The sequence below is a fragment of the Symphalangus syndactylus genome, chromosome 6 (assembly GCF_028878055.3).
Source record: "Symphalangus syndactylus isolate Jambi chromosome 6, NHGRI_mSymSyn1-v2.1_pri, whole genome shotgun sequence".
Lineage (NCBI taxonomy): Eukaryota > Metazoa > Chordata > Mammalia > Primates > Hylobatidae > Symphalangus > Symphalangus syndactylus.
In genome coordinates, this window is record NC_072428.2 from 39,044,392 (window position 1) to 39,060,903 (window position 16,512).

Below are 16,512 nucleotides of genomic sequence, written 5' to 3' on the forward strand. Positions count from 1 at the left end.
ACACTTTAGTTTCAAGATTTTATCATACACTTAACTATATTTAATTTGACAATAGAAAGACCAAAGAGTGGATTTGATTTTTTTGTGTATATGTGTTTGTTTAGGCAGAAGATGATGAAACACCCGTGGATTTAAACAAACACCTGTATCAAATAGAAAAACCTTACAAAGAAGCCATGAGGAGGTATATCTAAAGCATTAATTGCAGGTTTTCAGACTTTGTTTTTGGATGCAAATACGCTTATTTTGGTGATTAAAACAATCATTTTGTGTGTAGCATCCTTCAGCCACAATAACTGTTGTTTCTTTCAGACACCCTGTTGAAGAACTCTTAGATTCTTATCACAACCAAGTAGAACTGGCTCTTCAAATTGAAGTAAGTCTTAATTCACATTTTGGCATAATGACTTAAAGATTCTTGCTGCTTCTTTCTCTTAAATGGTAGTGTTGGCATTGGATTAAATACTTTAGGACTTTTAAGACTATATTCTTCTTTTTAATTTATAAAGAAAATAGGTTTAATTGACTTACAGTTCAGCATGACTGGGGAGGCCTCAGGAAACTTAAATCATGGAAGAAGGCACCTCTTCACAGGGCAGCGAGAGAGAATGAGGGTCAAGCGAATGAGGCCCGTTATAAAATCATCAGATCTCATGAAAATTCACTCACTATCATGAGAACAGCATGGGGGAAACCACCCCCATGATTCAGTTATTGCCACCTGGTCCCGCCCTTGACACATGGGGATTATTACATTTCAAGGTGAGATTTGGGGGGGACATAGAGCCAAACCACATCATTGTGCCCCTGGCCCCTCCCAAATGTCATGTCCTCACATTTCAAAACACAATCATGCCCTTCAAATAGTCTCCCAAGGTCTTAACTCATTCCAGCATTAACCCAAAAGTTCAAGTCCAAAGTCTCATCTGAGACAAGGCAAATCCCTTCCACCTATAAGCCTGTAAAATCAAAAGCAAGTTAGTTACTTCCTGGATACAATGGTGGTACAGGCGTGGGGTAAATATAGCCGTTCCAAATGGGAGAGATCGGCCAAAACAAAGGGGCTACAGGCCCCATGCAAGTCCAGAATCCAATAGGGCAGTCATTAAAGCTTAAAGACTTTTTTTTTTTTTTTTTTTTTTTTTTGAGGCCGAGTCTCCACGTGTTGCTCAGGCTGGAGTGCAGTGGCACGATCTTGGCTCACTGCAACTTCTGCCTCCTGGTTCAAGTGATTCTCCTGCCTCAGCCTCCTGAGTAGCTAGGATTAGAGGCATGCCTCACCATGTCTGGCTAATTTTTATATTTTTTAGTAGAGATGGGGTTTCACTATTTTGGCCAGGCTGGTCTCGAACTCCTGACCTCAAGTGATCCTCCCACCTCGGCCATCTAAAGTGCTGGGGTTACAGGCGTGAGCCACCGTGCCCAGCCAAAACTATATTCTTGACATTAATGTTTAATGTCTTGTTTTTGGACCTAACTTACCCCCAAAATTTTCAGTAATGCTTAAATTAACATGTTTATTCTCACTTCAGCTCTGTTGCCAAGAAGAACCTTCAGTTCAACTCTAAAAGCATTTATTGGATGCTTACTATATGCTGAATGCTAGAGTTATGAAAATGAATGACCTAGTCCCCACCTATCAGGAACTTAAAAACTAGTGGCGAGGGATTTAAACAAAACATCAATATAGTATAGTAAAATGTATTATAGAGGTATGCCTTGGAGTTAAGGAGATCAAGGAAGGGCACCTTACCTAAGTTGAGGGTTCAAGGAAGGCCTCTTAGAAGGGATGTTCCCTGAACCAAGTCTTATATAGTTAGCAAGAAAAAAATTGGGAAGGGCATATACACAAAAGCAGATAGGTGTGATATTTACATGGAAGTATAAGCAATTCTGTGATAAGAGTACAAAGTATAAAATGAAGATTGGCAGATGACATTGATAGCTATGTGATTGTTGTACTTATAATCCATGTTAAGGAATTTTACTTTATCTTCTAGGTCAGGAGACCATATCCAGTCTACTTTCTAATTTGTAAATTAAAAAAAAAAAATTTAACAAAACCACACTCCTGGATTTTTTTGTTGTTGTTGTTTTTTGTTTTTTGAGACAGAGTCTCACCTTGTCACCCAGGCTGGAATTCAGTGATGTGATCTTGGCTCACTGTAATCTCTGCCTCCCGGGTTCAAGTGATTCTTCCCACCTCAGCCTCCCTAGTAGCTGGGATTACAGGTGTGTGCCACCACGCCTGGCTAATTTTTGTATTTTTGGTAGAGACAGGGTTTCACCGTGTTGGTCAGGCTGGTTTCAAACTCCTGACCTCAAGTGATCCACTCGCCTTGGCCTCCCATAGTGCTGGAATTACAGGCATGAGTCACTGCGCCTGGCCCCATATCCCCCCCCCCCTTTTTTTTTTTTTTAACATACTGTCTCTTGTCATTTACATTTGTGCTCCAACACTAGAGTTGAGTAGTTGGAACAGAGATTGTATATCCGGCAAAACCTAAGCTGTTACTGTTTGGCCCTGTACAGAAAAAGTTGGCCGACTCCTGCTCTAGCCACTTAAGGTGTTTTTAGCCTAGAGTGGGTTGGGTGAATTGTTTAGCCCTGTGATCTGAAATCACTCTGGCTGTATTGTGGAAGTTAGATTTCCGATTGGGATTGGTTTCAGAGCGAGTATTTAGAAAGGTTTTTATAGTAGTCCAGGTGAAAGATAAAGAGCATGGAGAAGTTAAAAAGGAAAGAACTGATTAACAATATTTAGGAGATAAAATTGAAAAGATTTTAATAGGTGATGAGATGTGAGTGAAGGGGAAAGAGTATGAGTGTAGGATGGCTTCCATATTTCTATCTACAAGTACATTCTTATCAACATATAAATATATTTATTCAAAAATATTCACTGAATATCTCTGGTAAGCTGGAGTTTACTAGAATCTGGAGTTTCATATGGAGTGTCCAGGCTAGAGATAATAAACTTGGAAATCATCAGAATATAAATTGTATTTTGCAGCCATAGGCAGGATGAGGTCACCAGGAAAATCATTGTAGATGAAGAAGAAGAGTTGCCCATCTTAAAACAAAAAAATCCCCACCCCGCCCCCCGTCGCAGGAGCCACACCATTTCTCTATTCTTGCCGCAAAACTTCTGAAAGCTAAGTGGTTTTGTCGCTTCCATTTCCTTTCTTCCCATTCTCTTATATGCCCACTCCAATCAGTTTAGTACTTCCCTGAAACTGTAATTATTAAGGTCATCAAGGATTTCCATGATCCTGAATTCAGTAGTCAGTTCCTAATCTGTTGATCGATTGATGGATGGATGGATGGATGGATGGATGACAGGGTGTCACTCTGTCGCCCAAGCTGGAGTGCAGTGGTGTGATCACAGATCACTGCAGCTGCAACCCCCTGCAGATTTCTCTATGTTGTCTGGGCTGGTCTTGAACTCCTGGGCTCAAACAATCTTCTTGCTTCGGCCTCCCAAAGTGTTAGGATTACAGATGTGAGCCACCATGCCCACCAACTCTTTATTCTTCTCAACCTGTCTGTATTTTTTGATACAGTTGATCATGTCTTTCTTTTTGAAATACTTAGTTTGGCCTCTGGGATACCACCTTCTTGCTTTTCTTATTTCCATTAGCTGCTCTGTCTCACTCTTACTTGTGGCTTCTTCCTTATCTTCCTGACTACTAAACATCAGCATATTCCCACGGCTCAGTTCTAGGACCTCTTCTCTCTGTATTCACATCCTAGGTGATCTTGGTATATCCCTATACTGATTGACTCTGAAATTTATATGTCTAACCTTAACCTTTTCCACAACACCAGACTCAAATATCTATTACTTGACATCTTTATGTGAATATCTAATTAATTGACATCTCAAATTTAAGATGTACAAAACTGAATTTTTTATAGTATCCTTCATATCTATTCATCCATCAGCTTTCCCTTCCTCTTTTTAAGAATTTATTTTTTAAGAGCAATATTAGGTTCAGAGCAAACTGAGAGGAAGGTACAGAGATATCTCATATACCCCCTTCCCTACACATGCATAGCCTGATCTCATTATTTCCCTTTTTAATAAATGGCAATTTTGTCTTCCATTTGCTCAGGCCAAAACCCTGGAGTCATCCTTGATGTCTCAAGAAAAAGATCTTATACATTTCACATTCAGTCTAATTCTGGTCAACTCTACCTTGAAAACACGTTTAGAATGTGAGCACTTTCATCACTACCGAAGCTATACTCTAGTCAACTGCAGTAGTTTCTTACTAATTTCCCAGTGTCTACCCCTGCCCTCTGCATTATGTCTTCCACAGGCAACCAAAATGATCTTTTGAAAATAAGTCACTAAATGTAATTTGATATCCTGGATTATATTCTGGAAGATAAAAAGCTCATTAGTGGAAAAGTTGGTGAAATCTGAATAAAATTTGAAATTTACTTGATAGAATATACCAGTGTTAATGTCTAGCTTTGACAAATGTAACATGGTTTATGTAAGATTTACTTAGTCTAGTCTTCCAACATTATATGGGAACTTTGTATTTTTTTATAACTGTCTATAAATTTAAAATTATTAAAAGGTAAAGATTTTAAAAATGAAAATAGGAAAATTAGCCGCGTATGGTGGTGTGTACCTGTAATCTCAGCTACTCAGGGGGCTGAGGTAAGAGAATTGCTTGAAACCAGGCGGTAGAGGTTGCAGTGAGCTGAGATCGCACCACTGCAGTCCAGTCTGGGTGAATGAGACCTGTCTTAAAAAAAAAAAAAGAAAAGAAAAGAAGAGCAGAAAGCAAAATAAGAGAAAATCAAAGGCAGAAGGTGGGGCTTTGAAAAGATAACGTTTGTAAATCCTTTAAAAAGTGTTAGATCATGTCACTCCTTCGCTGAGAATCCTGTTTACTATCTTAGTAAAATTCAAAGCCCTAATTGTAGCTTCAAGGTTCTGCACAGTATGACTCACTACCTCTCTGATCTGGCTTCTTATCACTTCCCTTTCTTTTTTTTCTGGTTGATTATCTGCCAGTTATGTTCCCCACTGGGGACCCCTGTGCGTGTTGTTCCCCTCTAAATGCTTTGCTCTGTGACATTTGCATGGCCCACCCTTACACTTTTTTAAGGTCAGTGCCCAAATATCACCAGAGATTTCTTTACTCACCTTCTTATCTAAAATAGTAACTCTATATTATACTTATCCCCCTCCTTTATTTTTATAGCTTTATTGAGGTATAATTTATATATCATAAAATGTATCCATTATATGCACACAATTCAGTGATTCTTAGCCAATGCATAGAGTTGTATAATTATCACCACAATCCAGTTTTAGAACATTCTCATCACTCCCAAAAAAGTTTCCTTGTACTGATTTGCAGTCAATCCTCACTCCCAGCCTCAGCCCCAAACAACTACTAATCTGGTTCCTATTTCTATAGCTTTGCCTTTTCTGGACATTTCATGTACATGGAATCATGTACTATGTAGTTTTTTACATCTGGTTTCTTTCACACACCATACTGTTTTTGAGGTTCATCCATGTTGTAGTAGGCATCTATAGTTCTCTTTTTTTCTTGCTGAAAAATATTCCAGGCTACCCTACATTTTGTTTATTTGCCAAATGATTAACATTTGGACTTAAACTTTATAATTTTTGGTTATCACGAATAATGCTGTTATAAACATTTATGTATGAGCCCATGGATATATGTTTTAGTTTCTTTTGGATGGGTTTTAGGAGGAGATCAAGAAGTTGCTGAAGCTATTTTTGTTTTTGTTTATTTTATCTTTTTTAAAGAAATGGAGGTCTCACTGTCTTGCCCAGGCTGGCTTCAAACTCCTGGGCTCAAGAGATCCTCCCACATCAGCTTCCCAGGTAGCTAGGATTATAGGCATACACCACTGTGCCCAGCTAGGAAGTTGCAGAGGTTTTGATTACTCCTGGCCTTTAGTTTTCTGAAGATAGAATGTTAATTCAATTTGGTAAAATGAAGTTAGGATGGCAGTAGGGGTTTTGAGGCAAGGAATAATGGTTTGGTTTAATATCCTATAGGGAATGGGAAGGAGAGCTGACCAAGGGCAGATAAAAGGAATTTTGGGTGCCATGGAAGTTCGTGCTGAAACTGAGGACTGTTGAATCTATAAGATTTTCCTAAAAGTGCTCAGCTGCCTGGTAGAAGAAGCAGAGAAGAGTTTAGTCAGAATGAGGCAGTGAGGACAGAAGAGAGTTTGGTCAGAATGAGGGTGTAAGGACTGGAAGCAAAGGGGTTGTAACCACATATGATATTGTAGTTAACGTTTCAATAGGATACAGTTTGGGGGTTGAATATATTGTGAATTTTCCACATGGACGTTTATGTAACTGAGGCTTGTATTACAGGGTGTAGGGTAGAAAGTTAGATAAATATCCAGTGCGAAAATATGGCATGCAGTGGGAGAAATGACCATGTCAGTAGTAAGATGTATCAGCGTGGGCCAGCCAGGAGACGGAAACTGTACTAAGTTATTTGAAAAGGGAAATTTAGACATGGCATGGTGGCTCACGCCTGTAATCCTAGCACTTTAGGAGGTGGAGGTGGGTGGATCACCTGAGGTCAGGGGTTCGAGACCAGCCCAATATGGCGAAAGCCAGTCTCTACTAAAATTATAAAATTAGCCGGGCATGGTGGCATATGCCTGTAATCCCACCTTCTCGGGAGGCTGAGGCAGGAGAATCATTTGAACCCAGGAGGCGAAGGTTGCAGTGAGCTGAGATCATGCCACTGCACTCCAGCCTGGGTGACAGAGTGAGATTCTACCTCAAAAAAAAAGAAAAAAAAAAAAGGAAATTTAAAGAATCATTAGGCCGGGCGTGGTGGCTCACGCCTGTAATCCCAGCACTTTGGGAGGCTGAGGCAGGCGGATCACCTGAGGTCAGGAGTTCGAGACCAGCCTGGCCAACGTGGTGAAACCTCGTCTCTACTTAAAAAATATATATAAAATTAGCTGGGCATGGTGGCAGGCACCTGTAATCACAGCTACTTGGGAGGCTGCGGCAGGAGAAATGCTTGAACCCGGGAGGTGGAGGTTGCAGTGAGACAAGATCACACCATCGCACTCCAGCCTGGGGGGCAAAAGTGAGATTTTGTCTCAAAAAAAAAAAAAATCATAAATTAGTAAAAGATGATTAATTGCTTTAAAGGGCGAAAGAGGACTGTAAGGCAGGAATTGGCATACTATGACTCACACACCAAATCTGGCCTGCTCTCTGTTTTTGTAAATAAAGTTTTATTGGACCTATAGTGACAGTCATTTGGTCATTTGTTTATGTATTGTTTGTGTCTGTGTTCATGCTTTAATGGCAGAGCTGAATTGGTGCCAGAGACTGTATGGCCCACAAAGCCTAAAATATTTACTAACTGGCCTTTTAAAGGAAAAGCTTGCCAATCCTACTCTAAGGGGTGCAGCGATAGGAGGTGCATAAAAGCAGCTGTCACCTCTAGGCTGAGGAAACAAGGACAGTAAAACACTCTAAGGACTGTGATAAAGTCTCTCCCCCAACCTTAGACTGAAATTTAGCCTCTTTGAAGAGAGTATGGCTCTCACAGGAATACATAGTTGCCTATGGCAAAGAAACCTGCTAGATAACTTTAGCCAAAGCTGTCAGGTAGGAGAACATAGCATGAGGGTGCAGCTAGAGGTAGCTTTTGAGGACTACTGAGCTGTCACACTGAATTAAAAAAAAGAAAAAAAAGCAAGCTGGCTGTTTTTCCTCTTCCGGGGCATTTGGCATACCCTCATAAGCTTTCCTAGCCTCTAACGAAACTAGGCTGTCCTGAACCCCTGGTAATAGAATTGTTTACCTTTGTACCAAGAAGGTTGGGAAGGCACCAAAATCTGCATGTGGTGTGTACTCAGGTAGACTTTGAGGGGTTCGTGCTGTGAGACCTAAAGCTCTTATGAGATTGTCCAAAACAAAAAACATGTCAGCAGGGCCTATGGTGATTCCATGTGTGCTAAATGTGTTAGTGACAGGATCAAGCATGCTTTCCTTATCAAGGAGCAGAAAATCATTGTGAAAGTGTTGATAGCACAAGCACAGAGTCAGAAAGCTAAATAAAAGATGAAGCTTTTTTGAGTAATAAAAATTAAAAGACTTTTTTAAAAAATTAGAAGGCAGGAACCCAAATAGGAAGTGTCTTCCTAATGCTCTTGCCTTGGAGGGTCCTTTCTGTGTGTTCAATTGACAAAACCTAAAAATGCACTAGCTTGGCAAAGAGAAATGTTTATAGGGTCTAGCTCTAGTATCAGAAAGGAGAGCAGTGGAAGGGTGGATTTGGAACTGATAGACAATAAATTGATAATTGGCACTTAAAGAGTAATATACACCGGGCGCAGTGGCTCACGCATGTCATCCCAGCACTTTGGGAGGCTGAGGTGGGCGGATCACCTGAGGTCAGGAGTTTGAGACCATCCTGACCAACATGGTGAAACCCCATCTCTACTAAAAATACAAAAATTAGCCAGGCATGGTGGCAGACACCTGTAATCCCAGCTACTTGGGAGGCTGAGGCAGGAGAATCACTTGAACCCGGGAGGTGGAGGTTGCAGTGAGCCAAGATCCCACCACTGCACTCCAGCCTGGGCAACAGAATGAGAGTCCGTCAAAAAAAAAAAAAAAAAAGCAAAGTAATATGAAGTAATATAGGAGAATGGCATGACCTTCAAAACTGGAAAGATTTTTGCATGAAGGTGAGTGAAGTAAAAGGAAGCAGGAAGTATAAGTCAAATAAGCAAAAATGAGGAGCTAGAAAACAGGCCCCGAAGACTGCAGGGTAATTGGGTACTTGAGAAAATTAGGTGGTTTCATTTAAGCTTGAAGGTGAAGGTTTATAGTAGCCAAGCCTCAAGGGTGGAAAAATTTAAATTTTTGAGGGGTGGTATAGTACTGAGTTTCAGCCCATTCTAACAGTACTTGGCATAAAAGTTTGGCATAAATGTTTTATGAATTAATACATTATATAAGAATGTTTCTTAATGAGATATGTACTTTTCAGGTAAATGTTGCCCAGTGTTATTAATATGTGTCCAACCTCTGAAGAACTTGGTTTTTGATACCGTGTTTTTGCAGGAGGAAGAGAAGGGTTATTTTCAATGTGGAAATTATTTCCAAATGAGAATAAGAAAAAAATAGCTCTAGTTTTAGTGATTTGTTACTAATTTATGCTTCTACTTCTGATTCTAATGTAAAATTAATAGCAATTTGCATATGAATAATTGTGTCAGATGAAGTGAAAATTAACCAGGCCTTGCCTTTTCCTACTCTGAAATAAACTATACAATTGAAAAGCTATCTTTTTTCTTTTTCATCACAAAAGAGTACAGGATATCTGTTAGGGATATCTAAGATACCTAGTTTCTGACTTCGTCTCTGGAATTGGTCCTTTAAATTTCACCTACCTATTTTTATTTTATTTTTTATTTTTAAAGAACCAGCACCGAGCAGTAGATCAAGTAATTAAAGCTGTAAGAAAAATCTGTAGTGCTTTAGATGGTGTCGAGACTCTTGCCATTACAGAATCAGTAAAGAAGCTAAAGAGAGCAATTAATCTTCCAAGGAGTAAAACTGCTGATGTGAGTATTTTTGGTAACTAGGATTTTATTACATGCAAATATGCACTTAAACAGGAGATTTTTGCCTTCTCCTAGACAAAATATTGTCATTTTAACTTTGGCTTTTACTTTTGGGTTGAATCACTTACTTGGTTAGGTGGGGATTCCTTGGTAAGAAGTTGGGCTGCCTTGGAAGAGCTTTATGAGAGTTGACATTCAACAGGTGGATGTCAAACTGTGAACCCTTTGTGTATAGAGGAGGATCTCTGGCATAAATAAGTTGGTTTGGGGTTTAAGGATAGATAATTGAGCTTAGAAGACCTGGAGGACAATAACTATCACTTCTCCCTTGGGGTGGAAGCGTCCTGATTATCAGTGGGGGAAGTTCTACTTTGGCTAATACTCCCTGTTGAAAAGACCAAGGGCCTCAGCTGTAATGCCTCAGAAGCAGCCAAGTTAGGGGCCTTCCCTTTAGATTATACTGTTGCTTTTAATAAAAGCTGTCCCTCATGATATTTCCAAGGGGATTTAATTAACTTGCTTCATAGGGACGTTTATATCTTTAATTGCAAGGATAAAAGAAGGGGTGCGTCTCACAGGCCACAATAAATACAAAGGATAGAAAAGTTGTGTTGATGGTGTGCCCCTCGATATCTAGGAGATAACATAGTCCATACATTCTCAGAGAGATCCTATCCATATGGTATGTAGAGATGTGGGTTTCTTTTTTTCTACTTTTTTATGTGCTTCTTTTTAGAAACATACATATATACATACACACACTCATACACACACTCATACACACACACACACACACACACACATATATATGAAATTACTTGGAGGTGATCAACTACCATGGACCTAATTTTGTCTGAGGCTTCTATTTACCCATTTGCTGGATAAAGGAGCAGACAATAGATAGGAGGGGAGTCAGTTTAGATAATTATAAGCACTTTTTTGAGTCACTAACCAAGTGGTAATAGAGTTCTAGATTTTTTTCTTTAAGGATATTCTTATGTTGTTTTAGAGCGACTAATGGAAAAATACTGTACTTGTCACTTCTAGATTCCAAATTAATATTAACCAAGCAGATTTTATTGTGTTTCTGTGATATTTTACAGTAGTTTTTAGTTATTCTGATTTTCTTAATACTAAAAATAATCTTGGTTGTGGTTTTCCCTTTCTTTTTGCATTATTTATTTATTGTTTTATTAATTCTGTAGATACTTGGGAGGTTTCCCCTGGAAAGAGTTTCTCTGACATAGTATTTGACATTTTATATTATGTCATAGGCAATTTTCTGACTATTGTGTGTGTGTGTGCATGTGTAGGTGACTTCTTTGTTTGGAGGAGAAGACACTAGCAAGAGTTCAACTAGGGGTATGTGTTTAAATCTTTAAATTTTAGCAATAATCATCGCCTTTTCAGAGAATCTATTAACTTTTTTTTTTTTTTTAAATCTAGGCTCACTTAATCCTGAAAATCCTGTTCAAGTAAGCATAAACCAATTAACTGCAGCAATTTATGATCTTCTCAGACTCCATGCAAATTCTGGTAGGAGTCCTACAGACTGTGCCCAAAGTAGCAAGAGTGTCAAGGAAGCATGGACTACAACAGAGCAGCTCCAGTTTACTATTTTTGCTGCTCATGGAATTTCAAGTAATTGGGTATCAAAGTAAGTAACGGTTTAAGCAGCCAGGCATGGTGGCTTGCACCTGTAATCCCAAGGTTTTGTGAGGCCACAGTGGGAGGATTGCTTGAGCCCAGGAGTTGGAGACCAGCCTTGGCAATGAGACCTCATCTCTACTAAAAAGTGTTTTTAAAAAATTAGCTGGTCAGGCACGGTGGCTCATGCCTGTAATCCCAGCACTTTGGGAGGCTGAAGCGGGTGGATCACCTGAAGTCAGGAGTTCGAGACCAGCCTGACAAACATGGAGAAACCCTGTCTCTACTAAAAATACAAAATTAGCCGGGTGTGGTGGCACATGCCTGTAATCCCAGCTACTTGGGAGGCTGAGGCAGGAGAATCACTTGAACCCAGGAGGTGGAGGTTGCGATGAACCAAGATTGCACCATTGCACTCCAGCCTTGGCAACAAGAGCTAAACTCCATTTAAAAAAAAAAAATAGCCAGTGGTGGTGTGCACCTGTAGTCCCAGCTACTCAGAAGGCTGAGGCAGGAGTATTGCTCAAGCCAGCAGATGAAGACTGCAGTGAGCTATAATCATGCCACTGCACTCCAGCCTGGGTGACAGAGCAAGACCCTGTCTCAAAAAAATAAAAATAAAACATAAAAGAAAATATGTGCAGCTTTATCTAGCAACTATTCTAATCTTGTAAAATGCCATCAACCACTATTATCTTGGTGTTTAAATGGCTAACCAGCAGATACTTACGTTATTCTCTTAAAAATTACAGAGGTGTTTGAAGCACTTCCAGTAAAAAAAAAGTAACTCTTTACATGCCAAAAGCAGGAAAATATAGCAGGAAAACAGAGCAAATATAGCAGGAAAACAGAGCAAATGTCAATTAATTAGCCAATTTAAGACTGGTGTTTGTTCATTCTTTTTTTTTTTTGAGATGGAGTCTTGTATTGTTGCCCAGGGTAGAGTGCAGTGGCACGATCTCGGCTCACTGCAACCTCTGCTTCCAGGGTTCAAGCAATTCTTGTGCCTCAGCGCCCCCAGTAGCTAGGATTATAGGTGTGCACCACCATGCCCGGCTAATTTTTGTATTTTTAGTAGAGACGAGATTTCACCTTGTTGGCCAGGCTGGTCTCAAACTCCTGACCTCAAGTGATCTGCCTACCTCAGTCTCCCAAAGTTCTGGGATTACAGGCATGAGCCACCACACCCGGCCGCCAGTTTTAGTGTGTTTGAAAATGAATGTATGAACTGAAAAGTCAGAAATATTTTTAGTGAAATAGTTTTATAGTAGCTTAATGCTATAAAAAAGTCTACTGAAGAAATATCAAACATAAGTTTTGCTTAAATTGGGCTTTAGATTAAAATATAATAATAATTTAGTGACTTAAAAGTGATGTTTTAATTTATTCAATAAGTATTTATTGAGCACCATCTGTGGGCAGTATTCTTAGTACCGGAGATTAAGTAGTACAAGGCAGCAAAAAACCTGTACTCTTCTGGAACTTGCATTTAAATGGATATTGATGGTATCTGAAGGTATTTCATTACAGGGATAACAATCTCCACATTCTCCATAGACACACACACACACACACACACACACACACACACGTTTGTACATAGACACACACAAATATACATAGGGACACTAATGAGGTGAACACAATACCCAGTAGAAGACAATACAGAAAACGGTGATAAAGATAGAAAGTAAGTGAATAAAATGTTGACATAAATAGGAGTAAATGGAATAAAGTTGAGAAAAATAACCAAATAGTTAGCTTAGGGGTATTGTGTGAACCAACGAAATTTGATTTGAATTAAATTTAGAATGATAAAGAAATTGTATATATGAACAGAGTGGTTAACATGTAAGGCTAGCAGTAAGTTAGATTAAGTAGAGTACAATTTTATTGAATCTAAGACTCCTGCTTTACAAGATTACCTGACTGTATCCAACCAGCTGTGTACTTGGCAGTTAGTGGCTGAGTCACTGCAATCTAATGAGAGAATACAATAGCATCTGTTCCCATAAATGGAAGACTCCCAATAGACTAGGAAGATTGGCTTAATGCAAGTGAGGCACATGCTTAGCTGACTCTATTTCAGTAGCTTAGCAAAGGAAAATGCACCTAGGGAAGGTAATGTTTGTACTCTTTCTACCTAGAAATGAATAAATACATTATTCAGTGTTGTTCAACTAAAATCTGAAGCTAATAACTAACTGAGCACAAAATTAAAGTAAATTTTCCAGCTGGTGTTATTATGACCGTGCTTTAAACTGGGACCTAAGAACATACATTCCCCTTTTTATCCCCTTTACCAAACCTCTTTTCTATTTTCATAGAATTTGCAGTGGTTAAATTTCAGATGGACTTCTGAAAATTCAAATGAAAGGTGACTAGATTATTTCAGATATTAGTCTCTTTGGAGGAAGAACTGCTAATGTATTTGTATTAGTTAACTAATTTGTATTATGATAGAAATCAAGTTAAACTTTCTTTTCTCAGTTACGAAAAATACTACTTGATATGTTCACTGTCTCACAATGGAAAGGATCTTTTTAAACCTATTCAATCAAAGAAGGTTGGCACTTACAAGAATTTCTTCTATCTTATTAAATGGGATGAACTGTAAGTGAAATTTCTGGCTTTTTATTCTTTCAGTGTGTCCCGTTCTTTACTTTTTCCAATGTGTGCATCCTAACTTTAATTTTTATTGCAATTTTCATTGAAATTCATTAACTTCTTACTTATGTCTTAAGATCTCTTCTAGATATGATTTTATAGAACAGACTGAAATTCTCATTAAAAAATATGAAATACTGGCCGGGCGCGGTGGCTCACACCTGTAATCCCAGCACTTTGGGAGGCCGAGGCGGGCAGATCATGAGGTCAGGAGATCGAGACCATCCTGACTAACACGGTGAAACCCCATCTTTACTAAAAATACAAAAAATTAGCCAGCCAGGTGTGGTGGCGGGCACCTGTGGTCCCAGCTACTCGGGAGGCTGAGGCAGGAGAATGGCATGAACCCAGGAGGCGGGGCTTGCAATGAGCCGAGATTGAGCCACTGCACTCCAGCCTAGGCGACAGAGTGAGACTCCATCTCAAAAAAAAAAAGAAAGAAAAAAAAGAAATACCCCTTTAAGCCTTCATATTATTAAATTGCAAAAACATACCATTCTTTTTAGACTTTATCAAGTTAAAGATATAAATTTATAGTTATAGAAAGGAATGAAAGTTATAGAAAGACAGTATTTTATAGCATTGCTCACTTCAGTATTTATTCTGTAACACTATATAACAATTCTCGCTCTTAATCAACACTTAACGAAAAAAGTTATCTTTTTACTTTTTTGAGATGGAGTTTTGCCCTTGTTGCCCAGGCTAGAGTGCAGTGGCGTGATCTCAGCTCACTGCAAGCTCTGCCTCCCGAGTTCAAGCAATTCTCCTGTCTCAGCCTCCTGAGTAACTGGGATTACAGGCATGCGCCACCATGCCTGGCTAATTTTTTGTATGTTTAGTAGAGTTGAGGTTTCACCATGTTGGCCAGGCTGGTCTTGAACTCCTGACCTCAGGTGATCCGCCCACCTCGGCCTCCCAAAGTGCTGGGATTACAGGCATGAGCCACCGCGTCCAGCCGAAAAAACTTTATCTTAAATCCATGTACAAGATGATATTTTATACTATTCATATTTTTTAAATAGTGTTTTTTCTTTTCTTTTCTTTTTTTTTTTTTTTTTTGAGATGGGGGTCTCACTCTGTCACCCAACCTGGAGTGCAGTGGCGCAATCTCGGCCCACTGTAACCTCAGCTTCCCGGGTTCAAGTGATTCTCCTTCCTCAGCCTCCCGAGTAGCTGAGATTACAGGTGTGTGCCACCATGTCTGGCTAATTTTTTTGTATTTTTAGTAGAAAAGGGGTTTTGCCATGTTGGCCAGGCTAGTCTTGAACTCCTGACCTCAGGTGATCCGCCCACCTTGGCCTCCCAAAGTGCTGGAATTACAGGTGTGAGCCAATGTGCCTGGCCTAAAATAGTGTTTTTAAACTAAGGGAACTCTCATTATTTAGGCAGATAGACAGTTGCAGAACTTTTTACTATTAGTTCCACATTTATTAAATGTTTTCCTATTGTCTTATTTTCTTTCATATTATAAAATAATACGTCTGTGAAAGCAATCAAGTAACACAAAAATGCATATAAGTAGAAAGTGTCACTCTGTTTTCAACATTTGCTATCTCAGAGTGCCTACTGTTGACTTCAAGTGTTCTTTCAGACTTAAAAAAATAATGCATTGCTAAACATATGTCTGTTGGTGTATATACTTTTTTTTTTTCATGGGAGGGAAGAGAGGGAGGAAAGGAAGGAGGAAGGAAGGCTGTTTGTGTATATACTTATTATATATGTTTGTGTGCATTCTTACATCCCAAAACAGAAATTCTCATAAACATTCATCTAGTTTTTCCAAAAGGAAATAAAAATGACTGATATTATTTTACCTGGAAATTGACAGTAGAAATCTCAAAGGCATTTGCAAGTCTTTAAAGAAAGAAATGTTATATTTTGAAATTTTATTCTGTTAATAAAATTTGTTTATTAAAAATTTTTAATAGGACAAGTTAGCCAGACTTCCATTTAGCTAAAGGTTACTCAGTATTAAAGATTATTTGAGGCTAGCATGGTGGCTCATGCCTGTAATCCTAGCACTTTGGGGGGCCGAGTGGATCACCTGAGGTCAGGAGTTCGAGACCAGACTGGTGAACATGGTGAAACCCCATCTCTAGTAAAAATACAAAAATTAGCTGGGCGTGGTGGCAGGTGCCTGTAATCCCAGCTACTTCGAGAGTCAGAGGCAGGAGAATCACCTGAACCCAGGAGGCGGAGGTTGCAGTGAGCCAAGATCGTGCCATTGCACTCCAGCCTAGGCAACAGAGCAAAAACACCGTCTCAATAAAATAAAATAAAAATACCAAAATAAAGATCATTTGAAAGGTTAAATACAATGCCTAAAATTGTCAGTCTCATTAAAGTGTTAAACTTCAAAATCATTCAATCTAATTTGTTCTATTAATACATTTTTCCCCCCATAGAATCATTTTTCCCATCCAGATATCACAATTGCCGTTAGAATCACTTCTTCACCTTACTCTTTTTGGAATTTTAAATCAGAGCAGTGGAAGTTCCCCTGATTCTAATAAGCAGAGAAAGGGACCAGAAGCTTTGGGCAAAGTTTCGTTACCTCTTTTTGACTTTAAACGGTAAGTATTA

General features: G+C 39.1%; 1 protein-coding gene across 3 annotated transcripts in view; it reads left to right on the forward strand.

Moving 5' to 3' along the window:
• The window catches only part of PIK3C2A (phosphatidylinositol-4-phosphate 3-kinase catalytic subunit type 2 alpha), a 125,171-nt gene that overhangs the window by 62,910 nt on the left and 45,749 nt on the right, over positions 1 to 16,512 (forward strand). For 2 of the 3 annotated variants that reach the window (XM_055282244.2, XM_055282242.2), the window contains exons 7-13: positions 105 to 184; positions 313 to 376; positions 9,472 to 9,615; positions 10,929 to 10,977; positions 11,062 to 11,272; positions 13,753 to 13,875; positions 16,335 to 16,502. In XM_055282244.2, coding sequence (XP_055138219.1) covers positions 105 to 184; positions 313 to 376; positions 9,472 to 9,615; positions 10,929 to 10,977; positions 11,062 to 11,272; positions 13,753 to 13,875; positions 16,335 to 16,502 — 839 coding nt within the window. The remainder of the gene's footprint in view (positions 1 to 104; positions 185 to 312; positions 377 to 9,471; positions 9,616 to 10,928; positions 10,978 to 11,061; positions 11,273 to 13,752; positions 13,876 to 16,334; positions 16,503 to 16,512) is intronic. The other variant, XM_063641926.1, reaches the window with a different exon arrangement.